The sequence below is a fragment of the Corythoichthys intestinalis genome, chromosome 15 (genome assembly GCF_030265065.1).
Source record: "Corythoichthys intestinalis isolate RoL2023-P3 chromosome 15, ASM3026506v1, whole genome shotgun sequence".
In the NCBI taxonomy this organism is placed as follows: domain Eukaryota; kingdom Metazoa; phylum Chordata; class Actinopteri; order Syngnathiformes; family Syngnathidae; genus Corythoichthys; species Corythoichthys intestinalis.
This window is the reverse complement of record NC_080409.1, coordinates 37,677,197-37,705,050: the sequence shown is the minus strand read 5'-3', so window position 1 is coordinate 37,705,050 and position 27,854 is coordinate 37,677,197. Positions and strand designations below refer to the sequence as shown.

Here is a 27,854-nt window from a genome sequence, read left to right as displayed (position 1 = left end):
TGAGAGTCCAAATGAATGGAAAAGAGACTTCAAACCCTAACCCTAACCCTGCCACAAAAGCTTTAGGAGCAAAATATTATAAGGGTGCAAAATTTGGTAGAACACCGGTGACGAACACTGCCTGCCTGCCGGGGCCGCAGCAGAACGACGAGCCGAAACTTGATCGCCACGGGAGGCTGGCCGATCAGTGAAGAAAATCAACCCCGCCGTCGTGTGTGACAAGAGTCGGGGGAGTTTTATGTGATTTTTCGTTTTCGAAAAGCAAGGAAAAGACTTGGAAAAGCCGCTCAGTTCGGGATAGCATGTCGCCTAGCTTACACGCCTCCTGTTTTGTTTAAGCTCTTTCCTCCGTCTCCAGGGCAGGAAAATGACAAAAGCCTGACAAACTCCGGTGGCATACAGTTTGGGAGGTTTCAGAAGTCAGCAGTTTTGACCATTAAGCAGTAATTTAGCCCTGTCGTACTGAATAAATGCATTTTTAATATTTCATATTCCATTTAGCACAAGACCGTTATTTGTCATGGAAATAAAATGTATTCAGCAATTGGGGAAAGATATTGGAGTCGAGAGATTAAAACTGATGACATTTTGCTGCTCTGTCGCATTTTCCTCATTCTGAATCTTCCCCCTGAATGCTCTGAATTCTAAATCAGCCGAAATTGTTACCCTGCCGACGTCATCACGCAGCTGGAGGCGGTAGAGCGCTATTATGACAGGCGGGGCTGAACGGCAGATTAAAAGACTAATTTCTCGTCATCTGCGCTTTGCCAAATTATTGTATACAGTCGAATCGTCACAAAATATGATTTTAATTCACATAATATTGCTATTTAAGACTTTTTTTTTTTTTTATCGTGTCACATGCACTTTATTAAGTCATGTTCTTGTGAACATTTGTAGAAAATAATATAAATCAGATTAAACAAAACTGCATACTTTGTACGATTTAGATCTGGAGATTGACTTGACCTGTTTAATATACTCCACCTTTCGGCCCCAGTGGCGCCTCCAGAAATTTTTCATAGGGGTGGCCAGATGGGGCAACTTAAAATCTTGGGGTGGCCAAAACTAAAAGCCATAATTTCAGGTTTTCATTATATTATTGCAGTAAAAAGGTCAGGGGAAAACTATCAGAAAGACTTAAGGACACGGCTAGTGATATACTTTGGTGTATTGTGTAAAATTTGATGTTACTAATGATTTAATGTGCATAGTCCATAACTGTCCAGTCAACATTTTGAGTTCCACAACAATTCTGTTTTATTGTGTTTTGTATATATTAGGCATAAGGTGTACATTTCAGTTAACAAAACAAAATAAATGCATTCATTTGGGATGAAATGCATAACTGATGCTGCAACAATCTAACGATGTACTGGCAAGCAGGGTGGCCAGTGGGGTGGCCAACCAATTTATAGGGGTGGCCGTGACCACCCCTGGCCACCCCCTGGTGGCGCCACTGTTTGGCCCTGATTAAGTTAGCACTTGGCTGCCATTGATAGCAATAGTCATCAAATCCTTTTAACTATAACGACTGAGGGGCCGTTTACATGGTGACTCTCCGAGAATACGAACAATTTCAAATTTGCATTTGCGTCTCTAATTGAACAATGTCGCAATTCCGCATGAAAACGATGTAGTATTCATGCCAGGCCCTAGGGGGCAGTGCAGATTTACTGGGCGACAGAGAATGATGCACTTTGACCCCACCAAGCTCCCTCAGCCCGGAAAAAAAATATGCCCGCCCACTCGAAGCAATGTCATTTTCCCTTTGTTTAAAAAGGCACAAAAATTTAAACGTTCAACATATTTTTATTTAAAAATATTATCGAAACAGTAAATTAAAGCCGACATTCCGCCGTATTTGCTGTTTTTAGCACCGCTGCACACGCCCAATGTGACGTGTACGAGTGCTGACGTTAACAGCGCGGTCTCGCGCCGCAGGAGCCTTTGATATGCATGCCGAGGAAGCCTCGCTCAACCCCCCGCAATCGGATTCTTCCACTTTGGAGGCAGGATTCAGAATTTTTCGTCTTCGCCGGCACCATATGCACGCAAGGACGGCCAACTCAGTCGTTGCGTCTTTGTGTCGCAGAGTCGCCATTTAAACTGCCCCTGACAGTGAATGAGTATTTTTTTGGGGGGGGATATTTGTGCAGAACATGATAAAAACTTGTTTAAAAAAAACAAAAAAAAACTGCATACTCTTTAGGGTTTATGTCTGGGTGTTAACTTGACCCATTCAATATCTTTCACTTCATGGCCCTGATAAACTCCATAACTCATTGGCTGCCATTGATGGTAATAAATGTCGAACCACCTGAGGGACTGGAAGCGAATGTTCGTTTTGATACCATTAATGGCGCAGATGTAAAATCCATTTTGACCGGGAGAGTTGGCAGCGATCATTTGATGCCGATGGCAATGAAACAAAACTAACCAATAGAAAAATCGAACAAGGCCTGAGGGTTAAGATGAGCAGCGGCGCGATGAGTCACCAAGAGGAAGCGACAGCGCGAAAATACGATGCCGCGATGAGGGAGCACAGCTAGTAGGAAGAAAGACCATTAGTGAGTAAATGATGTGGAGGAGCGATGGAAGACGAGATGAAAGCATGCAGTTAATTGACACGGAGAGTGACAGGCGCTCGCGGCAATGTAACACTAACACACATTGAGGAAAAACAGCCTGCAGCCTCTCTTCTTCTTGCCAAAAATACTCTAACGAGATGAGGATTTGCATTTTTTCCTAAAATCTGGAAATGTTTGCCTGTTCCTGTGCCGGACTGGCACTGCCAACGTTTCGTTGATGCTCATTACTGTCAGTGCCGCCAACGCTGAGCCGGTCGCTCCCGGCAGGAATTTTGTGCCTGCAGAGGTACACCTCAAATGTCCAAGTTGAACAACTTTTTTTTTACACTGTCAGCTGGAGAAGTTCCGAAATCTAAAATAGGTCTACCCATACCTGAGTGTTCTGTTTTACAAAGTTTTTCATTCTTTTTCAACTGCTCAAAAAGTGCACTTTCAAATATTTGGAGTGGGAAGTTTTATGCAGCAGTAAGTTTCTTCTGACTTGTCCAGCATTACGAAAGTGTCTAACTTTATTTTGGATGTTACTTTGTACAATGAAAGCACAAAGAAGCATAGTGCACAGTGTTAAAGTACTCCTTTTAAATTATGTTACGTGGTAACACTTTACAATAAGGGTCCCTTAATTAACATAAGTTAATGCATTTTCAGACAATAACTCATGTTTAAGTAACATGACAATTATTCATTTAATCCCTTATCTAACATTTATTGATATATTAATTAACATGAGTTATTGCATAACCAGACAGTAACTAATAGTTTGGTAAAATTAGAAATATATATATAGGCCTATATATTTATTTATTTTTATTTATTTATTTATTTTCCCTTCAGGCATGACAAATCCAAACAAACATACAGCATTTATATGTGTTTACAATTAATTCAACCCGAAAAGAAAAGGGCTGACGGGAGAAGCCGAAGCTTATTGAAACCCATCCTAGTATACCATATAGGACGCAGAAAATATCGAGTATCAATTTTTGACATTCAGATTTCGTAATGATTACAATTTTTTTATTTTTTTTTATTTTTTTATAATAACCATCCCCTGTGTAGAGTTAGGGTTTGTTAATTTAAGCATTTATCATTTCTTAGTTAAGGGACACATGTGCTACACTTTACAATAAGGGTCCAAAAAGCATTCAGTAATGGTTAATAAAGGTTAAGGGGGGACTTAAGCATTTATAATTTCTTAGTTAAGGAACACATGTGCTACACTTTACAATAAGGGTCCAAAAAGCATTCAGTAATGGTAAATAAAGGTTAAGAGGGGGGACCTTTTGCATTAATAATTGCTTAGATAAGAGATACGTGTGCTACACTTTACAATAAGGGTCCAAAAAACATTCAGTAATGGTTAATTAAGGTTAAGTAATACTCATGAGGTACGTTCACGTGAAATAATACCATACTTAGGGTTAGGTTATAATATATAATATATAAATAATACATCACTTAACATTAATTCACATATACATTAGTGCATTAATAAATAGTTATTAATGTATATTGGTACTAGTAAGTGATTATGTTATTTTAAAATGGCAAACATTGTTTTGTGAGTCCTTGGGTGATACATCACTTAACATTAATTCACATATACATTAGTGCATTAATAAATAGTTATTAATGTATATTGGTACTAGTAAGTGATTATGTTATTTTAAAATGGCAAACATTGTTTTGTGAGTCCTTGGGTGCTGCTAACCGAACCCTAAGTATGGTATAATTTCACGTGAACATACCTCATAAGTATTACTTAATCTTAATTAAGCATTACTGAAGGTTTTTGGGACCCTTATTGTAAAGTGTAGCACATGTGTTCCTTAACTAAGAAATTATAAATGCTAAGTTAACAAACCCTAACCCTAAACCAAAACCCTAACCCTATATAGGCCTATATATATATTTTTTTTTTTTTTTACCAAACCATTAGTTACTGTCTGGTTATGCATTAACTATGCATTAGCGAACGCAACTCATGTTAATTAATATATTAATAAATGTTAGCTAAGCAATTATTCTAATGACTGTAATGTTACTTAAACATTAGTTATTGTCTAAAAATGCATTAACTAATGTAAATTAAGGGACCCTTATTGTAAAGTGTTACCAGTTATGTCTATCATTAGGCTACTTCTACTATAGCGACCTTGTTTGCATGTGTAGTAGGCACGGGGCCGATAAATAGGGGGCCTGCATTGTTGGCTAGGCCGTCAAAGCTGACCGAGTGGAACCACAGACAAATAGCTTTTTTCGTTGAAAATTCTTGTGAATAGATGCTTAAATCCCTGAATTCTTTATAGATATTTCTTTACTTTTCCAGTGAAAATTCAAGCCACCGGTTGTCGGCCGAGTGTCATTCTTGGTGCAGCATGTCAGCCACAAAATGCAAGCCACCTTCGTATTAAAACGTGTGCCATGATCCCAGTATTTGACATAATACAAAACACGATGTTTACTCACTTCCTCGTAAGTCCAATGGTCCCACAGTTGTCGCACACTTGTTTTGGCGGATCTCGGGGTGAACGGGAACTTTCTGAAACCCAAAAAGGCTTACACGTCTTTCCCTGGTGCAGCTACAAAAGCCTGCAGCCGTTTGGCTGGCGTGACGCGAAAAATAAACGAATTAATCCACAAAATCAGCTGAATCCGCAGTCCGGTAGAGCAGTCTGCATGCGGTAAAGCAATACTGTATTGTGAGATGCTGACCCGACGTCACATTCGTATTCGTCCTAAACCCAAGACTGGAGCTGGAAGTAACTAATTTTCATGGCGCGGGATTCGCAGGATTAAAAAATTGAATAAATAAAACGATCGCTTCCACACACATCCAAGTGGTCCATTTCATTCAGGAGCATAAAACTCCACATGAAATTCGAAATAAACATGCTTTTTGGTGTCATACGCACTTTAAAGAGGCAATCGGAAGCTCCATGCTAGTGTTGGTAAATGGGATTGGCACAAAGTATTCGCCGATACCAATGTCAGCATTTTTATGCCGTATCAGCGTTGCATAAGTATCAACATTAATTCCAGTTTTTAAATACACAAAGACTCCACCTGGGTTAACTTTTTTCCAAACTGAATATCCGGCCATGTAAATAGACCTGCTAGCATTCTGTGCATTTTTTGTTCGCAAAGAATTTTTTTTTTTTTTGAGTAGCCTACAAGGAGTAGTTGTTTCTGTCTAAAACTGTACATGGCGAAAAACATCGTGAAACACTTTTGGTGTTGGAGGAAACTCTTAAACCTAATTTAGGTTGTGAAAAACTTGATTCTGAAGTCTTTTATTAGCTGTAGAAAGTACCGGAATGGTGAGATTTAGCTAAAAGTTAAAAGTCTGCGAGCTTTAATGAGTCAATTTGAGTCGTCATGTTCTCTGTGTGTAATGATGTTGCTAAATGTTCACTTAACCCAAATATTGGCTGCGCGTAAACATGGCCGATTACTATAAGTCATAGGAGGCCAGAATGTGCTATTGTAGCACGTTCTCTTGCTTACAGCACGTTTACGTAAGTTCGGTTTGTCAGAAACGGGTAATTCGCAACTGCAACTGGGTCAAACTACCATCATCACAGGATTAATCTTACCTGTTAAGTATTATTATACAACTCTTAATGCTTTTTATCATTAATTTGCGATTGAACTTGATTTCAGCACACCGCTGATGTTGGTGACAAGTTGACAACAGTCAAAAAGTTAGCCACCACAGTATTACGTAATTTATTTTGATGTATTATTTGTTAGGCTTTTATTTCGAAGTTCACTTGCATCAATCTAGGACACCAATTTGATATTTTAAGAGCACTTTTATGGAAAGTGTTGTTGTTCCCGCTGGCTTTTGCTCTCTAACCCGTGTGAATGAAGAGAGTTGACTCACTAATATTTTCTTCTGGTTTCATCGCGTATCCCAGTCGGAGATCAAATGAGGTGGCGGCCAAAAAGAGGATGAGGGTGAGCACATGCGGGTGCAGGTGCGGGCAGGCAGATGTGATAAACATCCATTTCTTCAAGTGAGAAGCTTTGATCACAGTCATGCTGAGAAGCAGGGATGATGACACGCACACACAACACATTCACCATTTAGGGTATATCATTTTTGTTTTTAAATTATTGGCTGCCATTAACAGCGATAGATTGAGTTGTCTAGCACCGTCTTTGGCTGTGAAAGAATTAATATTGTTCTAGCATTAAAATCGCCTTTTTGTTGGCTTTTACTTACAGTGAAGAAAATAAGTATTTGAAAAACCTGCTATTTTGCAAGTTCTCGCGCTTAGAAATCATGGAGGGGTCTGAAATTGTAATCGTAAGTGAATGTCCACTGTGAGAGAGATAATCTAAAATAAAAATCCAGAAATCACAATGCATGATTTTGTATCAATTTACCGTATTGGTCGGAATATAAGACGGCCCTGATTATAAGACGACCCCCTCTTTTTCAAGACTCAAGTTTGAAAAAAGACTTTTTGAACACCAAATTCATTTTTATACAGGAAATAATTACAGTACATCTGAAACAAATGATTATAACAATATATTTGAGAGATAAAGCATGTTATTTTGCCTCATTCAAATCTTAATAGCTGAACATTTAAATATGTAAACTAAAGTGCAATCATATTCTTAAATGAATGGCTTCTGGTTTTTGAAATGTAAGTAAACCAATGTATTGTGATAAAACAACAAAATTGCAATAACTGCATTAACCATAAGGGATTCGCTTTGGCCTGGGGAGTCAAGTTCAGCATTCGCTTCAATGATATCTGGCGCCATCTAGCGTCGTGAATGGGTATAATATGTAGACTCCGAATATAAGACGACCCCCACTTTTTCAGTCTTATTTCAATGCAAAAAACACAGCCTTATATTCGAGCCGATACAGTATTTGTGTGATACAGCTGCAAAAAAGTAAAGAGAAAGAAAGTTTTTCACCAGGTATGCACACACTGCAGGAGTGATTTTGGCCCACCCATCAGTCAGGGTTCTGGGCTTTCACTGAGAAACGGGGAGTTTGAGCTCCCTCCAAAGGTTTTCTATTGGGTTTAGGTCTGGAGACCGGCTAGGCCATGCTAGAACCTTGTTATGCCTCTTACGGAGCCACTCCTTGGTTTTCCTGGGAGTGTGTTTCGGGTCACTGTCATGTTGGAAGACCCAGACACGACCCAATTTAATACTGTGCACTCATCCTGTCCCATGCACAGAAAAACACCCCAAAAGTATGATGCTACCACCCCTATGCTTCACAGTAGAGATGGTGCTCTTGTGATAGTATTCATCATTCTTTTTCCTCCAAACACGGTTAGTGGAATTATGACCAAAAAGTTCTATTTTACTCTCATCTACTTGTTGCCATGACTCCTCTGCATCATCCAAATGGTCATAGGTAGACTTAAGATGGGGCTTGACATGGGCTGATTTAAGCAGGGGAACCTTCTGTGCCATGCATGATTTCAAACGATGACGTCTTAGTGTATTACCAACAGTAACCTTGGAAACGGTGGTCGAGGCGCTTTTCAGGCTATTGACCAACTCCTGTCATGTAGTTCTGGGCTGATTGCTCACTTTTCATAGGATCATTGAGACCCCACAAGGTGATACAGTGGGGGAAATAAGTATTTAGTCAACCACCAATTGTGCAAGTTCTCCTACTTGAAAAGATTAGAGAGGCCTGTAATTGTCAACATGGGTAAACCTCAACCATAAGAGACAAAATGTTGGGAAAAAAAAAACTGAAAATCACATTGTTTGATTTTTAAAGAATTTATTTCCAAATTAGAGTGGAAAATTATTTGGTCACCTACAAACAAGCAAGATTTCTGGCTTTCAAAGAGGTCTAACGTCTTCTAACGAGGTCTAACAAGGCTCCACCTGTATTAATGGCACCTGTTTTAATTCATTATCGGTATAAAAGACACCTGTCCACAAACTGTCAGTCACACTCCAAACTCCACTATGGCCAAGACCAAAGAGGTGTCGAAGGACACCAGAGACAAAATTGTAGACCTGCACCAGGCTGGGATGACTGACTCTGCAATAGGTAAAACGCTTGGTGTAAAGAAATCAACTGTGAGAGCAATTATTAAAAAATGGAAGACATACAAGACCACTGATAATCTCCCTCGATCTGGGGCTCCATGCAAGATCTCACCCCGTGGCGTCAAAATGATAACAAGAACGGGGAGCAAAAATCCCAGAACCACATGATGGGACCTAGTGAATGACTTACAGAGAGCTGGGACCACAGTAACAAGGCTACTATCAGTAACACAATGCGCGGCCAGGGACTCAAATCCTGCATTGCCAGACGTGTCCCCCTGCTGAAGCCAGTACACGTCCAGGCCCGTCTGCGGTTCGCTAAAAAGCATTTGGATGATCCAGAAGGGGACTGGGAGAATGTGTTATGGTCAGATGAAACCAAAATAGAACCTTTTGGTAGAAACACAGGCTCTCGTGTTTGGAGGAGAAAGAATACTGAATTGCATTCAAAGAACACCATACCCACTGTGAAGCATGGGGGTGGAAACATCATGCTTTGGAGCTGTTTTTTTGAAAAGGGACCAGGGCTACTGATCTGTGTAAAGGAAAAATGAATGGGGCCATGTATTGAGAGATTTTGAGTGAAAATCTCCTTTCATCAGCAAGGGCATTGAAGATGAGACGTGGTTAGGTCTTTCAGCATGACAATGATCCCTAACACACAGCCAGGGAAACAAAGGAGTGTCTTCGTAAGAAGCATTTCAAGGTCCTGGAGTGGCCTAGCCAGTCTCCAGATCTCAACCCCATAGAAAATCTGTGGAGGGAGTTGAAAGTTCGTGTTGCCCCAAAACATCACTGCTCTCGAGGAGATCTGCATGGAGGAATGGGCCAAAATACCAGCAACCGTGTGTGAAACGCTTGTGAAGAGTTAAAGAAAACTTTTGGCCTCCGTTATTGCCAACAAAGGGTACATAAAGTATTGAGATGAACTTTTGGTATTGACCAAATACTTATTTTCTACCATGATTTGCAAATAAATTCTTTAAAAATCAAACAACGTGATTTTCTGTTTTTTTTTCCCCACATTCTGTCTCTCACGGTTGAGGTTTACCCATGTTGACAATTACAGGCCTCTCTAATATTTTCAAGTGGGAGAACTTGCACAATTAGTGGTTGACTAAATACTTATTTGTCCCGCTGTATATGGGGCATTAAATCAGCACCAAATTGTTGTCACTCTTTGCACATTATCAGGACTTAACTTCAAAAATATGTCATGTATTTAGAAACAAATCATGAAAATGACCTTATTGAACCATCAATTGCTCTTGTAATCCAGCACAACATATTCGATTTGACTTGACAGCAAGCAAGTCTTCATAGCGGAAAGAACTGCGTTGTGTGTCTTAATTTGCCGCGTTTTTCCATACATCAAGAATCACGATGGAAAAAGTCACTGAAACGAGCACAAATTGAAATAAACGAGAGGGGAAAAACGACACCCGTCCGCACATTCTGCTTCCTTCTCACATTCCATGCAATCTCATTACCTTCTTCTATTGTCCCGCTCCTTCTCCTTCCTCCCAGATTTCCCCCCAAAGTGCATTTAATGGCATTTGATTGGGAGAGGCGAGAGAATTGAGCTCAGCTCCCGGCGGCCGGATCAATGCCTCCCAATGATCCGTCGACACGTTCCCCTTACCACTCGCTCGGCGAGGCGTGAAGGCACTCATTTGGCATCCAACTCACTTTCACCGTTTGCCCTGCGGGAGAAGTGCGACCGTCGTTTCTTTAGAAGGATAATTCGTCCGAAAGCCGAATAACCAGACTCCAAATGTCTCCATCGTGACCGATCGATGGCTGTCAAGGATACGAAAAAAAAGGGCAATTTATTTAAGAAGAACTATCACTAGTGTACTTGTTTGACTGCGGATTTGATTTAACTTATAGGCTGCCATTGACAGTGATAGATGTCCAATCCATTTTGATGGAAATCAGATTTTAAAAAATATCTTTAAAAAAAACAATGTATTCTTCAAACAAAATTTCCAAAATAATTTTGTTTTTTAAATAATCAAAGTTAAAGTTAAAATTCAATTAATTAGTGTTTTTTTTTTTTTTTTTAAAGAAAGAAATAAAGAATGAAAAAGAAAAAAATGATAATTCCCAATGAAAAGGGATCTGGACATCCATCTCCGTCAATGGCAGCCATATTGCCATTTTTATTAGGGCTGTCAAACGATTAAAATTTTTAATCGAGTTAATCACAGCTTAAAAATTAATTAATCGTAATTAATCACAAGTCAAACCATCTATAAAATATGCCATCTTTTTCTGTAAATTATTGTTGGAATGGACAGATAAAACACAAGATATATACATCCAACATACTGTACATAAGTACTGTATTTGTTTATTAAAACAATAAATCAACAAGATGGCATTAACATTATTAATATTCTGTTAAAGCGATTCATGGATAGAAAGACTTTTAGTTCTTAAAAGATAAATGTTAGTACAAGTTATAGAAATTTTATATTAAAACCCCTCGTAATGTTTTCGTTTTAATAAAATTTGTAAAAATTTTCAAACAAAAAATAAACTAGTAGCTCGCCATTGTTGACGTCAATAATTACACAATGCTCATGGATGGTGCCATAAAATCAGTCACACCCAAGCGCCAGCAGAGGGCGACAAAACACAAAAAAACACAAATGGACATGACACTCATTTTAATCTGTTTGAGCGGGGCATGTGCGTTAATTGCATCAAATATTTTAACGTGATTAATTTAAAAAATTAATTACCGCCCGTTAACGCGATAATTTTGACAGCCCTAATTTTTATATTTATTTTAGAACCTTCACGGGTCTACTTGTTTGACTACGGAATCATGGATTTAGCTGCCATTGACAACAACAGACGTCCAATCTAGTTTGACTATTAAAAAAAAAAAAAAATCTAAACATTTTTTGAAATTATTATTTTTTTAAAATTTAAAGTTTTATTAGAAAATAAAAAGTACATTAATAAAGTACAACATATAAAATAAAATTCAATTTTAAAATTCATTTAAAGCAACACTAGGTAACTTTTCAACCTTTATGAAATACAGTGGTACCTGGACATACGATTGCTTCGACATACGATTTTTTCAACATCCGACGTAAAATTTGACTCGCCATCATAGGCAGAGTTTGACTTTTGGGGCAGGGAGGGCACAACGTGTTGCTGACCCCGAAACGCAGTGTCAGTAATAAAATTAACTCACAGGAATATTTATAATAATAAGTTAAAAATGAGCGTTTTTTTTTCTTCCCATCATTCTTGAGGGGAATTGTAAATCAGGCTGCATAGGACAGCTATATTTTTTTCGCCAAGATTATAGTCCACTGAATTTAGTACACCCGGTGGTGTCGTGCCAATGTATTTACCCTTGTCAAAATAATATTACCCCCTGGGCGGAGCCACTGCGCATGCACGGATTTGTTTGATTTCCATGTTTTGATGATGTAGTTATCTACGTGGTTTTAAAACCTGGCCCATCCGTCAAAAAAAAAAAACAACACAAAGGAGACAACTGTGAGACTTTATTGAAAAATCGTGCCAGTAGAACTTTTCTCAAGACCTTCTCATTTAATGCTCACTATGAGACTTCTCATGAGACAAATTTGAGAAAACTGAGAAAACCACCCTGGTCTCAATTATTGCTGATTCACTTCTCAGAGATGTAAATGACACACATGAACAAGATCTCATCTTGAACTTTGCTTTGCTATGGGTTAACTCAAATGCTCTTTATCCAAATAAAAGTAACAAACCAAAAAACTCAAACGTATTCACAACGGAACAAACAAAATGAGTACATTCCTTTTGAGCTTTTTTGCCAACGATTTATGACAGAGCTGTAGTTTCTTTGTTTTCCCGCAAGACGGACGCACGGTGGATTTTCTTGTGAGAGAAACAACATGGGTTCCAAGAATGTTAAAGCAGGTGGTGAAAAAAGAAAAAAGGTGAGGCTTTCCATTGAAATGAAGATGGAAATCATAGAAAAAATATGAGCATGGGGTGCATCTCCGTAAACTACTTGAAGATACTCCTCCGACCTTCGTTTGCCAGTCTTTATAAATTATGAATTAAATTAAGGTGACAATTATTATTGTGGTACCATCGCCAAAGAGATCGCCAGCTTCGTCAGGTTTTTAATCATTTATTTCAGAACTTGTGTAACACAACACGCAAACTGTCCGCGGCAGCACCTAGGCAGTTAGTTGCATCCTCCTCAAAATTGCTGGGACTGTGAATGAGACATATGAGATGTAAACTTATCAAAATGGTGAGTTTTCATTCACTGGCCTGACCTGGGCAGAGTACCAAATTCGGACGTTTTTTTTTTGCCAACACGCCAAGTTCAGTAAATGAATAATAACTTCCTGATACAATGTTCAATCTTGCAATGTTCATATCTGGCATATATGTGAGGTATCTCAGCCTGAATACGGATGGATTGAAATACTATGCATTAGGCCTGGCGCCCCCTGCTGGGGACAGGAAACACCCTTTTTAACGAGAAAGGTTCCTCGTCCTCGGGAAAAAAATCAATTCACCTCAAACCTGCATCAGGGGAGCCTGAAGACATGTGTTCAGGTGCCCGATGAAAAGTGTTGAGTTTTCGTTGTAGCAGAGGGGTCCAACAGGAAAGTGAAAATGACTGTCGCCATTTCGTGTCACCACAAATTCTGAACAGTCAGACATACAACATATCTGCGCCAAACTTCCCTTGCTTGGTGAGAGTCGTACCCTGAAGAGTCCTGCAGGGGTCATTTGCATCAAACCTATAGACCCTACCCACGTGACGTCACAACTCCGCCCTCCTGACTGGTGCCGCCCAATTGTCCATCAACACATCGTGTTTACCTGTTACGGCTACATACATTCCGCCTATGTACGGCGTGTTTTTCTGCTCGTTAACATTAATAATCAAAATGGTGAAGGCGTGTGTGGCGGTTGGTTGCAATAACAGAGAAGATAGACGGAGAGACTTGAAGTTCTACCGGATTCCGAGAGACCCGGTGAGGAGAGCGAGATGGGCTGCTGCAATTCGACGAGAAAACTGGGCTCCAAACGATTACCACAGATTATGTAGTAGTCATTTTATATCTGGTAAGATGCATTTAATATGTATTTAGAGGGTTTTGGGCTGACAACCACAATTAAGATCATTGCTAGGCTAATCGCCGACAACATACACGTATGTATGTAGTGAGAGTGCTATCGCTAAACCATATAAACATTAAAAGCCCTAGCTCCATTGACAAATGACATGAAATACATTAGACTTGACAGTGGATGTTAGCAAGAACAAAAGATTTTGAATTGAAAATTTCGTAACTCACCTTTCCAAGCACAAGATAGATTCCTGCCGAATTTTCGTGGACGAGGACCTGTTTCACCCAACCAGCAACGAAGTATTTATAAGCCTCCAAGCTCTTAAAGTTTTTCAAACTTTCGTGAGAATAGGCTGATTTTGTGTGGACAAGATAGTTGTAAATATCAGGGTAGCTAGCAGATGTCAGGCAAAGACGGCGAAGACAGTGGGTCGAAAAACATCGATTTAGGCATCAAATATGGATCTGGCGAATGGATAAACTGAAGCTTTTCCACATAACGCCTTTTATGCAATGCATCCAGTGAGTTTACAGCATCCGAAAGCACCGGGTCTTCCATGAAATGCATTATAAATTGCTCGATCAATTGAGACCATTGATAATACAGACACAAAATGACGGACAATGGGGCGGAACAATACAGCGATCACGTGATTTTGTGACGTCAGTGGGTAGGGTCTATAGCGCCAACTAGTGGCAACAGAAAGTCACTCATTTTACTTATACATGTCCAGTTCTTTTCAGGTTAATCATTGTATTACTATTGTATTACTATTACTATTGTATTGTACCCTATTTTGTAATGCTACATTTTAAGGCCCATGTCCCTATTTCTCTCTCTTGCCGTGACCACCCTTTGTTTGCCATTAAGAGGAAGTATATTTTTTCTGGGACTTAGGCAGCTTACAGAGCCACAGAATTTGGCACACTTTGTAAAATTGGCCCAATAAGAAAGTTCCTTTTGGTTTTGAGTAAGGGCGTGGCTGCACAGCTCAGTACCACCTACTTTTTTGTAGGACCCTCTTCAATTAGGATTTTTTTCCTAGGTGTGTGAATTTATTTCACATCCCTCAAAAAGAGGTGCCTTTCCAGCATGTTAGATTCTCATTATATGATTAGAGGGGGACGATCTGCCACCACCCCGACCTGCGTGCTGTCTGAGTTTGCGTGATGTCCCAAATTGCACCATACTGCGAGGGCCCGTTCAGTCCTGCTTGCAGGGCTAGTTTGTTTTGCTCTTTGTTATCGTTATTTGCAATAGTAGCAGTATTTATTAAGGATTAAGTGGGTTTTGGTAGGTTTTCGGGCTGTGGAACTAATTCATGGAATTATAATGTATTCTTATGGGAAAAGCCTGCTATACATACGACCATTTCGACTTACAAACAAGGTCCTGGAACGAATAAACTTTGTTTGTAGAGGTACCACTGTATTTTCATAACATTTGTGATAATATATTGACTGACAACTACTTGAGTGACACTTCTTTTATATCTTGAGGGGGTCTGAATCGCTTTCACCGGCACTAATTAACTTTCAGGGGGGTGGCAGGAACCCTACCACACAAAAAAACTACAAATGTGCTGACTGCTTTACGGCGTACGTCACTTCCCCCTTTCCCTATTCATTATAACGACGGAAGTCGCTTTTGTGCGAATGCTGCAGAGATGGCAGAGCAACAAAAGAGAGAAAAAGTTTTGCCTGAGGAGGGGAAAAAAGAGAGGCTACCTGGATATACAGAATAAACATAGGCCCGGCTTTAGCTGGCATGACACCCCCCCCAACCTAACTCGTCAGCGCTGATGAGTTCGGGTGGGGTGGGTGGATTAGTCACACTAAGCCACACGGTTGCTAACCATCATATGGTATTGTTTAGCCACAACTGGATTCATTACCTTATAACTTTTCATCCTTCACACAGCTGCTGGAAGCAGAAATGTTGTTCAATCCATGGGCAAGCTACTGGGAGATTGATTTTTGATTCATTGATGATTTTACAACACTGTTTGGGTGTGCGCTGGTCCTCATGGGAAACGCAGCGCTGGTCCTCATGGGAGTCTTCCTAAAGGCAAAACACTACCGCTTTTGTCCACCGGCTTCACTAAAATCAACCAAAACTGAACAGCTACCAAGTGTTGCTTTAAACACAAATGCATTTTTTAAACCTCACTTTTAATTCATTTTTTTTAAATCACTTTTTTAAACAATTTTTTTTAAATAAGAAAACAAAAAAAAAATTTTTTTTAATCTAAAAATTCAAGTAAAAAATTAAAAGAAACACACTAATAAAAAAACTACAATTCAAACATTGAAATAAAAGTAAAAAGAAATGTTTATTTGTTTCCTCTTTTTCATTAAAACAAAAAACATGATCATTCACAGCCCTTCAATTCATCGGGACATTTATCGCAGTCAATCGCAGCCATATTAGATCATATTGCAGAATGTAGATAATACTCTGTAGTGTACAGTATCTTCTGGAATTCAGGATGTCGTCTCCATGCCAAGAGGCACCCGTGTCTATTCGTCACGTCCGCCTCGGTCCGCCTGCTTGCATTCGACATGCGAATCAGCTCCAATGAAGTGTCGCTTTATTACACCTGAACTGTGCAAACTTTAGCCGCGAGGGATCCTCATTGATTTTCTTGGTCTTCTAATCAAAAGACTCCACCAGTCTTTTTGGCCGCTTTGAGATTTTTCTGCTTGTTGTTTGTTTGAATGTATTTATTGATGCAACCTGGAGCTGCCAGGTGCATTCGAAATGTAAAGTTTGGGATGGTGTCAAGTTATTCAGGCTAAAAGAAAAAGAAGCTCAAATAGAAGAAGTTTAAAGCAGGACTCTCATTTAACTCATTGGCTGACATTGACGTCGCTGTCAACCCTCCCAGTCAGAATGGATTGGACGTATATGGCATTGACAGATGAGCATTCACAGCCAATATTGTTTTTAAAAATAACATAATTGCAGTCAGTGATTGAAATTTTGAAATTGAATTGTAAATGATATAGGGCTGTCAAACGATTTTAATCAAGTTAATTACAGCTTAAAAATTAATTAATCGTAACTAATCACAATTCAAACCATCTATAAAATATGCCATATTTTTCTGTCAATTATTGTTGGAATGGAAAGATAAGACACAAAATGTATATATACATTCAACAAACGGTACATAAGTTCTGTATTTGTTTATTATAACAATAAATGAACAAGATGGCATTACAATTATTAAAATTCTGTTAAAGCGATCCATGGATAGAAAGACTTGTAGTTCTTAAAAGATAAATGTTAGTACAAGTTATAGAAATTTTATATTAAAACCCCTCGTAATGTTTTCGTTTTAATAAAATTTGTAAAATTTTCAATCAAAAGATAAACTAGTAGGCCGCCATTGTTGTCAATAATTACACAATCCTAATGGGTTCTTAAGCCCATAAAATCAGTCGCACCCAAGCGGGAGGGCGACAAAACTCCAAAAAAACACAAGTAACAAGTTTGCATTGCACTGTGCTGTCATTTTAATCTGTTTGAGCGGGGCATGAGCGTTAATTGCATCAAATATTTTTATGTGATTAATTTAAATAATTAATTACCGCCTGTTAACGCGATAATTTTGACAGCCCTAAAATAATTCTAATACAGTGCCTTGCAAAAGTATTCGGCCCCCTTGAACCTTGCAACCTTTTGCCACATTTCAGGCTTCAAACATAAAGATATAAAATTTTAATTTTTTGTCAAAAATCAACAACAAGTGGGACACAATCGTGAAGTGGAACAAAATTTATTGGATAATTTAAACTTTTTTAACAAATAAAAAACTGAAAAGTGGGGCGTGCAATATTATTCGGCCCCCTTGCGTTAATACTTTGTAGCGCCACCTTTTGCTCCAATTACAGCTGCAAGTCGCTTGGGGTATGTTTCTATCAGTTTTGCACATCGAGAGACTGACATTCTTGCCCATTCTTCCTTGCAAAACAGCTCAAGCTCAGTGAGGTTGGATGGAGAGTGTTTGTGAACAGCAGTCTTCAGCTCTTTCCACAGATTCGCGATTGGATTCAGGTCTGGACTTTGACTTGGCCATTCTAACATCTGGATACGTTTATTTTTGAACCATTCCATTGTAGATGTGGCTTTATGTTTTGGATGATTGTCCTGTTGGAAGATAAATCTCCGTCCCAGTCTCAGGTCTTGTGCAGATACCAACAGGTTTTCTTCCAGAATGTTCCTGTATTTGGCTGCATCCATCTTCCCGTCAATTTTAACCATCTTCCCTGTCCCTGCTGAAGAAAAGCAGGCCCAAACCATGATGCTGCCACCACCATGTTTGACAGTGGGGATGGTGTGTTCAGGGTGATGAGCTGTGTTGCTTTCACGCCAAACATATCGTTTTGCATTGTGGCCAAAAAGTTCAATTTTGGTTTCATCTGACCAGAGCACCTTCTTCCACATGTTTGGTGTGTCTCCCAGGTGGCTTGTGGCAAACTTTAAACGAGACTTTTTATGGATATCTTTGAGAAATGGCTTTCTTCTTGCCACTCTTCCATAAAGGCCAGATTTGTGCAGTGTACGACTGATTGTTGTCCTATGGACAGACTCTCCCACCTCAGCTGTAGATCTCTGCAGTTCATCCGGAGTGATCATGGGCCTCTTGGCTGCATCTCTGATCAGTTTTCTCCTTGTTTGAGAAGAAAGTTTGGAAGGACGGCCGGGTCTTGGTAGATTTGCAGTGGTCTGATGCTCCTTCCATTTCAATATGATGGCTTGCACAGTGCTCCTTGAGATGTTTAAAGCTTGGGAAATCTTTTTGTATCCAAATCCGGCTTTAAACTTCTCCACAACAGTATCGCGGACCTGCCTGGTGTGTTCCTTGGTTTTCATAATGCTCTCTGCACTTTAAACAGAACCCTGAGACTATCACAGAGCAGGTGCATTTATACGGAGACTTGATTACACACAGGTGGATTCTATTTATCATCATCGGTCATTTAGGACAACATTGGATCATTCAAAGATCCTCACTGAACTTCTGGAGTGAGTTTGCTGCACTGAAAGTAAAGGGGCCGAATAATATTGCACGCCCCACTTTTCAGTTTTTTATTTGTTAAAAAAGTTTAAATTATCCAATAAATGTTGTTCCACTTCACGATTGTGTCCCACTTGTTGTTGATTCTTGACAAAAAAAATAAATGTATTATCTTTATGTTTGAAGCCTGAAATGTGGCGAAAGGTTGCAAGATTCAAGGGGGCCGAATAGTTTTGCAAGGCACTGTATTTGAAACTAAAAATTGAGTTAAATGTCAAATTGAAATAATTCTAAGGTGCTACATAAACATCCAAACTAAAAATGTGATTACGTCGGCATAAAAATGAGATGAGTCACTGCTTGCTGAAATGCAATAATCTTCATAAATATTGACACTTTTTTGAAAAATGTATATTGGTCCCATCGACTGCGCTCGGAATAACCAGTTCTCCAATTTCCGCTGCAGGTTTTGGCATGGTGAATATCGGGTGGCGGTGAACATCAACGACTACCTGGACATCTACTGCCCGTACTACGAGGGGCCGCCCAACCACGGCCGCATGGAGCGCTACATCTTATTCATGGTCAACCACGAGGGCTACACTTCCTGTCAGCACCGACTGCGTGGCTTCAAGCGCTGGGAGTGTAACCGACCCAGCGGAGCCGACGGACCTCTCAGATTCTCCGAGAAGTTCCAGCTCTTCACGCCCTTCTCGCTCGGATTCGAGTTCAGGCCCGGCCACGAATACTACTACATCTGTAAGTCACTCAGTCTGTGTGTGTATGCGTATAGTGTTAGCAGTGTTATTTTTGGCAGTCATTTTAATTTTCGCCTTAGTCTTAAGCCTGAGTCATGCTCCTGCGTTGCGGTGACGGCGCAGCGACTACAGCGTCATTCAACATTCAATGGGTTCTCAGGTCAGGTGATGCGTTGCTCTGTAATTCAACGCCAAGCCACTAGAGGGGTGTAGCGTTGTAATTGTACGGTTTTGGGGGACGCTTGTCCACTTCCTCTAGTTTTCTTCCGGTTACACCACATGCCAACAAACATGGAAGGCTCCGATGTGAATCTTCAGCTCGTCAACATTGAACAAGAAATTTTGATCCTGCACATGTTGAGGCGTAGGCGACGCAGAAGACTGTTGCGTCGGTGGTCTTTTCGACCACTGAACCAGTCTAGGTTGACAACTGGTGAATTTATATCACTGCCCACTTCGTCTCGATCCGGAAATGCACTTTCGCTACTTTCGAATTCTAGCCTCGGGTGGAAGCCAGCAAGCTGTGGTGGCTAGCTACAAACTAGCGTTGTGCACCGTGTCCAGCATTTTGTCAGAGGTCAGCAAAGCATTGTGGGCAGCCTTCCACATTAGCAGATGAGCATCTCGTCGACTTGGTTCATTTTTGCGTGTAGTAGCACCACAACAATGTTTGAAAATGGCGGTGATTTCACGCTGAACCGGAAACAACGGTCTGAGCGGACCAATCACAGTCCATTTCCATCACGTCATTCTAGAGGTGCACGTCTGGAGGGTCGTAAATCGGGTCTTCCTTGACAGCGCAGGTCTGACGCGGAAGCATAACTCAGGCTTTACTCTTTTGGACGAAAATACTTATTAGTAAAATTTTATTCATTTTAAAATGTGTTCGTCTTCGTCTTGATTTAGTCAACGAAAACTCAGAAAAATTTCGTCTAGTTTTAGTTGACTATTCTAAAAAAAATCTTCAAAAGTTTTAGTCCATGAACAAATAAATAAATTAGGGCTGTTAAATGATTAAAATTTTTAATCGAGTTAATCACAGCTTAAAAATTAAATAATTGCAATTAATCGCAATTCAAACCATCTATAAAATATGCCGTATTTTTCTGTAAATTAGTGTTGGAATGGAAAGATAAGACACAAGACGAATATATACATTCAACATACTGTACGTAAGTCAAGTTATAGAAATTTTATATTAAAACCCCTCTTAATGTTTTCGTTTTAATAAAATTTATAAAAATTTCAATCAAAATAAACTAGTAGCTCGCCATTGTTGATGTCAACCCGTAAAATCAGTCGCACCAAAGCGCCAGCAGAGGGAGACAAAAAAACACAAGTAACAAGTGGACATGACACTGCTGTCATTTTAATTTGTTTGAACGGGGCATGTGCGTTAATTGCGTCAAATATTTTAACGTGATTAATTTTTAAAAAAATATTTAACGCCCGTTAACGCGATAATTTTGACAGCCCTAAAATAAATAAAAGGTTTCCAACAATTTTGAATGAACATGACAGACGAGAATCCCTATCCCTAACTGTAGAGTCTACGAGGACATCATTTTTATGATGACAATACACACTTAGCAGGAAAACATTATTTGCAGTTAATTAAACTCACCTGGACGCCACGAACTGTATGTAAACTGTTTTCTAAGAGAGACACCGACTGACCGCGCTTAATGCTAATGCTAACGCGAATGCTATGCTAAAGCTACAAGTTAGTTTAATGTGGGATGATCATTCAGCACAGACCTTTAAAGGCTAAAGCAACATGGCATATCTAGCCACGATAAGAAAGCAAATCTTGCCAAGCAGCACCTGACACATATGTTTCACAAAATTAGCCTTGAATGAGCACAGGCTGGTGAATAAGCGTGTGTGTGAGGTGGAGGGATCAGGGGAGAGGCGCAGCTTGTCACATGAGTGACACAACCAAACACTGGTAAATGCGTTCTAACTACACATACAATAAGAAAATGTCGCACATTGTGAATTAATGACGGAAACTGTCTAATTTTCATCTCTTTCTCATGTCGTCAGATGACAACTGGCATCCATCTCGTTATGTTTTAGTCTCCCAAGACACGTTTTCAGCACGTCATTGTGACGTCATCGTCATGAAAAAATTGTTCGTTAACGAAATATCATCATCATTGACAAAAACAACACTGAGTGTTAGCTAGCGGAGAGATCGATGCCCACTTAAAGTGCCTGTGACGCGAAAAAGCATGTTTATTGTATAATACACACAGTATTTTATGCTCCTGAATGAAATGGGCTGCTTGGATGTGTGTGGAAGCGATCACTATATTTATTTAGTGTTTTTAATCCCGCTCCATGAAAATGAGTGACTTCCAGCAACATTCTCGAATTGAGAACTACGGCGCTGTGAGGTGTACGGAGGAAGGAGTCCTCTTTACTATACAGACGTACTGTTGTATGAGAAGGACTAAGGATTCAGCTGATTTTGCGGATTAATACGTTTATTTTTCGCATCACGCCAGCCAAACAGCTGCAGAAAAATCTTGCTGTAACGAGGGAGAGGCGTGTGTGGCTTTTTGGGGTTTCAAAAGGTTCCCATTCACCGGTGGATAGTGGCCAAAACAAGCCCTACCACTGTGGGACCATGGGACTTACGAGGAAGTGAGTAGACATCGTGTTTTGTATTATGTCAAATACTGGGATCATTTTAATATGTAGGTGGCTTGCACTTTGTGTCTGACATGCTCTTTGTTTCCTCGGCCGACGACCGGCGGCATGTCGCACATCCGCCCGCCGGGAGAGCACTATACTCGGCTTATTCCCCTCTTCATGTGCCCAGTGTTCTGTCAAATTTTCCGACCGATCAGAAATTGCAACTCTGAGTTAAAAATAGCCGCGAATACAGCGATTACAAAGTAAACACTACAAACTTTCTTTAAATAAAGGACTACTTATGTTTGATCATGGATGGGCATGTACCGTAAAAAGCTCTCACCATACACATTAGCTGCACATGTTAGTTGCACAACAACTGCAGCCGCCTTCCTCCACTGAGTCTCGCTGTTTACGCCTTCGCCGTGTAGTAATGCTATATTAGTAGAGCTGGGAATCTTTGGGCACCTAATGATTCGATTACGATTACGATTCAGAGGCTCCGATTCGATTATAAAACGATTATTGATGCACCCCCCTCCTTTTTTTTTTTTTTTTCTTTTTTTAATGTTTTGTACATTAGTTCCAAAGTTGTTCAAAAATACTCTCAGGCTAAACCAAACTACTATTTCAGTATCAAGTTAACATATAGCAGTAAACAAATATACAAAAATAACAGTAATTAAAAAACTCCAGTCCCCATTCTGTATCAGCAGCTTTAAACTACATTCAATTAATTTATTGTTGTGAATCAACCGTTAAAGTTGTTAAAATTGCTCCCGTTATTCCATAATTTCCCTTATGTCTACTTTCGACATGTGAAAGTTTTGAAACTATTTTAAAGATAGATTCAAGTCAATATTTTACCGTTTTAGGAGTATTTTAGATAAAAAGTTAATTAGCTTTGCTTGGAAGGTTCGCTACAACAACCTTGCAGGGAAGTGTACTGCTTTAAGATGGCGGCCGTTTACTAACGCCCGCATCTAGCTCTTTGTAGGTGTGCTGCTAACGCTACCGAATCTATACTGCATCTAGTCCTATATAAATGATATCTACCGTAACATTATGTGGATGTACTTTGTAGCAGTTTTTCGGCAGCAGTCAGGTATGTTGTTGTGGGTTTTTTTTATCTCGTGGCATGAGTTGAGCTAGAGCCGTGAATTGAGCATTGGCATTACCTGAGGGGCCGGGTAATGAGAAGCATGATGTTTAGCTACTCTCGCTCCGTTCCTCATTGACCGCGCGGCGCGCTGAGTGTGTTGTACTTCCGCTTTACTTGGCATATTTCAATAATCGGAATTTGGATGTTTGTGAATCGTTCTCGAATCTTCCACGGCCGAATCGCGAATAATCTAAGAATCGGAAATTTTGCACACCTCTATATATTAGTGTTGACCATTTGGCAGCTACATGCTCCTCCGACGTCGGCTGGTTTGTTCGGCGGTCATTGTCCAGCTGCTTCCCCGGCGAGCTCTCCTGTCCGTAGTAGCAGGGAAACGAGCTGTAAATTGCTCTCCGCCGGGCGGTTTGCCGATTAGTGAAGACAATCGACAACCCAGTCGTCATGTCAAAACATCCGGGCTAGTTATGTGTGATTTTCCGCTTCGAAGACTTTGAAACATCACTCTGTTCGGGTTAGCATGTCGGTTAGCCGTCACGCCTCTTGGTTTGTTTGCATTCTCCGAAGCCGGGGAAGGGAAATGACATAAGTCCGATTTAGGTGGCATAAAATATTGTTCGGGAGGTGCGACAGTAAAGGTGAAGTCGACAGTTTTGACCATTATGGAGTCATTTTGCCATGTCGTCTTGAATAAATGCATTTTTATTATTTCATATTCCATTTAGCACAAGACTGTTATTTGTCATGACCATGCCATTTATTTAGCTATTGGGGAAAAATACTTGGATAAAAAGAATATCTTGTAAAAATATTGGACTAGAGAGACTGAAACAATGACATTTTGCGGCTCTCTTCGTCACATTTTCCTCGTTCTAAATTATTCCCCTTCAACGGGCTGACTGGTCCCTCTCAAGCCATTTATTTAGCTATTGGGGAAAAATACTTGGATAAAAAGAATATTCTGTAAAAATGTTGGAGTAGAGAGACTGAAACAATTACATTTTGCGGCTCTCTTTGTCGCATTTTCCTCATTGTGGATAATTACCCCTCAATGGGCTGCATACTAAATCAGATGAAATCGTGACTCCGCTGACGTCATCCACCTGTTGGGGACGCTAGAGCCCTATAATGGTAGGCGTGGCTAACCGGCAGATTAAAAGAGTAATTTCTAGTCATCTGCGCTTTGCTAAATTGTTGTATAGAGTCGATTCGTCTCAAAATATGATTCTATTTCACATAATAATCCTATTTAAGACTTTTTTTCTCCTATCGTACGCACATTAAACCCAATAATAAAGCCCAACACAACATCAAGCATGCTTTTTAGACCTTCCCCTCTCACACCCAGGCCCCCTTTGAGCCACAAACTGGGCCCCCTAGAGGCCTGGGCTTGGGTGCAGACGCACTGCCAGCACCTCCCAAGCTCCGCCCCTGGTGTTGTGCAAATGTAGCTATAGACCCTCCCCACGTGACGTCACAACTCCTGCTCTCCTGACTGGTGCCGCCCACTTGTCCGTCAACACATCGTGTTGACCTGTTACGGCTACGTACATTCCTCCTATTTACGGCGTGTTTTTCTACTCGTTATCATTAATAATCAAAATGGTGAAGGCATGTGTGGCGGTCGGTTGCACTAACAGAGAAGATAGACGGAGAGACTTGAAGTTCTACCGGATTCCGAGAGACACGGAGAGGAGAGAGCGAGATGGGCTGCTGCAATTCGACGAGAAAACTGGGCTCCAAACGATTACCACAGAAAAGATCAGTTGCTACCTTGCTTCCCCACATTGCTTCCCATATACAGTTATGAAGAAAACATGCACAGTAATCGTTTTAGGTCTGTATGTAAGTTTTTTCACTCACATATTAACTGTAAGGAGCTTAACACATTCAGCACTTAGGACTCAGTGAATTATTTATAATTCATTCAATAAGCTATTTCATAAATTACTAATTGATTCAGGAAAAAAATGAATAAATAAAAGAAATATCCTCATGAGTCTAGCACTCGGTTTAAAAAAAGCAAGATGTTTTCTGACCTAATGTTTTAAATGAGTGTTCCCGTGACTACACTATAAATGATTGACACCTTATCAGTCACACCTTCTGTCTCTCATTAGTTGATTTTGCTCCGTTGCGGTTGTTTAAAAGAAAAAAAAATCAGCCGTGCAAGATGAAGTCAGATCATTTTGCTAACGATCTACTGCCAATTCACATTGACAGTTTTAATATTTGTGCCAGCATTTTTTTTTCTCTTTTATTTTACCCTTAAGCTGCCATTGACCTGATAGGCGTTCAGTACATTTGAACTAGGAGGGCCAATTGGATTGGACATCTATCGCTGTCAATAGCACTGAAATATGACCATGAATCGTGGTGTTTCTTCCCCCTGCCTGCACATTTTTCTGATCCACACTAGAAAAATGCTTGCGTGTATGCACACACTGGAGCTCTGCATGCATTTGTAAACATTATGTAAATATGCAATCAACACGAGCTACTCTGCACTCACAGGACGTAAACACGGCTGCCTTCGGTCTTTCTCTCGCTGCTTTTCCTGAGTCAACTCAGTTTGTAATCATTTTCTTATTATACGTGTTGATGCGCTTTAACAACAGGGGTGCTCGTGTCACAGATGGGGGCCGCGTCACCCCCTCGCGTCACTCACACTGTCAGTATGCTAGAAGAAAAAAATCAACAATGGAGTGATGACTTTACAACGGTTGTTGATGGAGTGGCTTCAACACTTGTTTGATTGTTTTTTATATAGTGGAATAGAATAAAGGATATTGTCATATATACGTTGTAAAAAAAAAAAAAAAAAAAAAACTTCAAAAATCTTGTGTGCGAACTTAAGATTTTAAGTAAGCACAACTCAAATTTTCTAGTCTTCTTCAGTAACTTGTTATTTTGAGTATTCATAACTCATCCATTCAGTTGTGCTAACTTAAATTCCCGAGTAAGCAGAACTTGACATTTTAAGTTTTGCTGACTTGCAGGGTTGTTAATCTTACTTCAAAAAATAATTAGTTACGTTACGAATTACTTATTTCAAAAAGTAATCAAGTGAATATCTCCGTTACTTCATTGTAAGAGTAATTAGTTTGCTCAGGAAAGTAACTGACGTTACTTTTCATGTTCTACATGTTATTACATTATATATTCTGTAACAACATCTTTCAGATCAAAGATGTTTATATAATGTGATTGAAGAATAAAAAACACTATATACTAAGGGTGTAACGGTACATGTAATAGTATTGAACCGTTTCGGTACGTGGTAGTCGGTTCGGAACGGACGCGTACCGAACGAGTTTCTGACACCTCCGTGAAGTTGGCCCCCCATCAGACGCAAATTTATATAAAAATTATGTCAATCGTTTGTGCTATGATTGTGCTGGTTTGTGCTGCAAAAAGTTTCGTTTGTGCCATCATCGTTTTGCAGTTATTAAACATTGTTTTTTAGGTCATCCAGAGTTCACCCAGCCCCCCATCTGTGGCGGAATGGAACCCCGGTGGTGTCATTTGATTCTGCCTCGTTAGTGCTGGATTGTGCTGAAAAAAGTTTTGTTTGAACTGCTACGGTTTTCGAGATATTCATAAAAATGTATAGTGATGACGTCACGCGCAGCCCCCCATCTGCGGCGGAATGGAACGGCGATGATGCCATTTTTTTCTTCGTCGTTAGTGCTGGATTGTGCTGAAAAAAGTTTTGTTTGAACTGCTACGGTTTTCGAGATATTCATAAAAATGTATAGTGATGACGTCACGCGCAGCCCCCCATCTGCGGCAGAATGGAACGGCGATGATGCCATTTTTTTCTTCGTCGTTAGTGCTGGATTGTGCTGAAAAAAGTTTTGTTTGAACTGCTACGGTTTTCGAGATATTCATAAAAATGTATAGTGATGACGTCACGCGCAGCCCCCCATCTGCGGCGGAATGGAACGGCGATGATGCCATTTTTTTCTTCGTCGTTAGTGCTGGTTTGTGCTGAAAAAAGTTTTGTTTGAACTGCTACGGTTTTCGAGATATTCATAAAAATGTATAGTGATGACGTCACGCGCAGCCCCCCATCTGCGGCGGAATGGAACGGCGATGATGCCATTTTTTTCTTCGTCGTTAGTGCTGGTTTGTGCTGAAAAAAGTTTTGTTTGAACTGCTACGGTTTTCGAGATATTCATAAAAATGTATAGTGATGACGTCACGCGCAGCCCCCCATCTGCGGCGGAATGGAACGGCGATGATGCCATTTTTTTCTTCGTCGTTAGTGCTGGTTTGTGCTGAAAAAAGTTTTGTTTGAACTGCTACGGTTTTCGAGATATTCATAAAAATGTATAGTGATGACGTCACGCGCAGCCCCCCATCTGCGGCGGAATGGAACGGCGATGATGCCATTTTTTTCTTCGTCGTTAGTGCTGGTTTGTGCTGAAAAAAGTTTTGTTTGAACTGCTACGGTTTTCGAGATATTCATAATAACGTGTAGTGATGACGTCACGCGCAGCCCCCCATCTGCGGCGGAATGGAACGGCGATGATGCCATTTCTTTCTTCGTCGTTAGTGCTGCAAAAAGT

General features: G+C 40.0%; 1 protein-coding gene across 2 annotated transcripts in view; it reads left to right on the top strand.

Annotated features, from left to right (window-relative positions):
* Positions 1 to 27,854, top strand: part of efna2a (ephrin-A2a) — a 208,554-nt gene that overhangs the window by 145,057 nt on the left and 35,643 nt on the right. For both annotated transcript variants that reach the window (XM_057860471.1, XM_057860472.1), the window contains exon 3: positions 19,232 to 19,524. In XM_057860471.1, the coding sequence (XP_057716454.1) occupies positions 19,232 to 19,524 (293 nt within the window). The remainder of the gene's footprint in view (positions 1 to 19,231; positions 19,525 to 27,854) is intronic.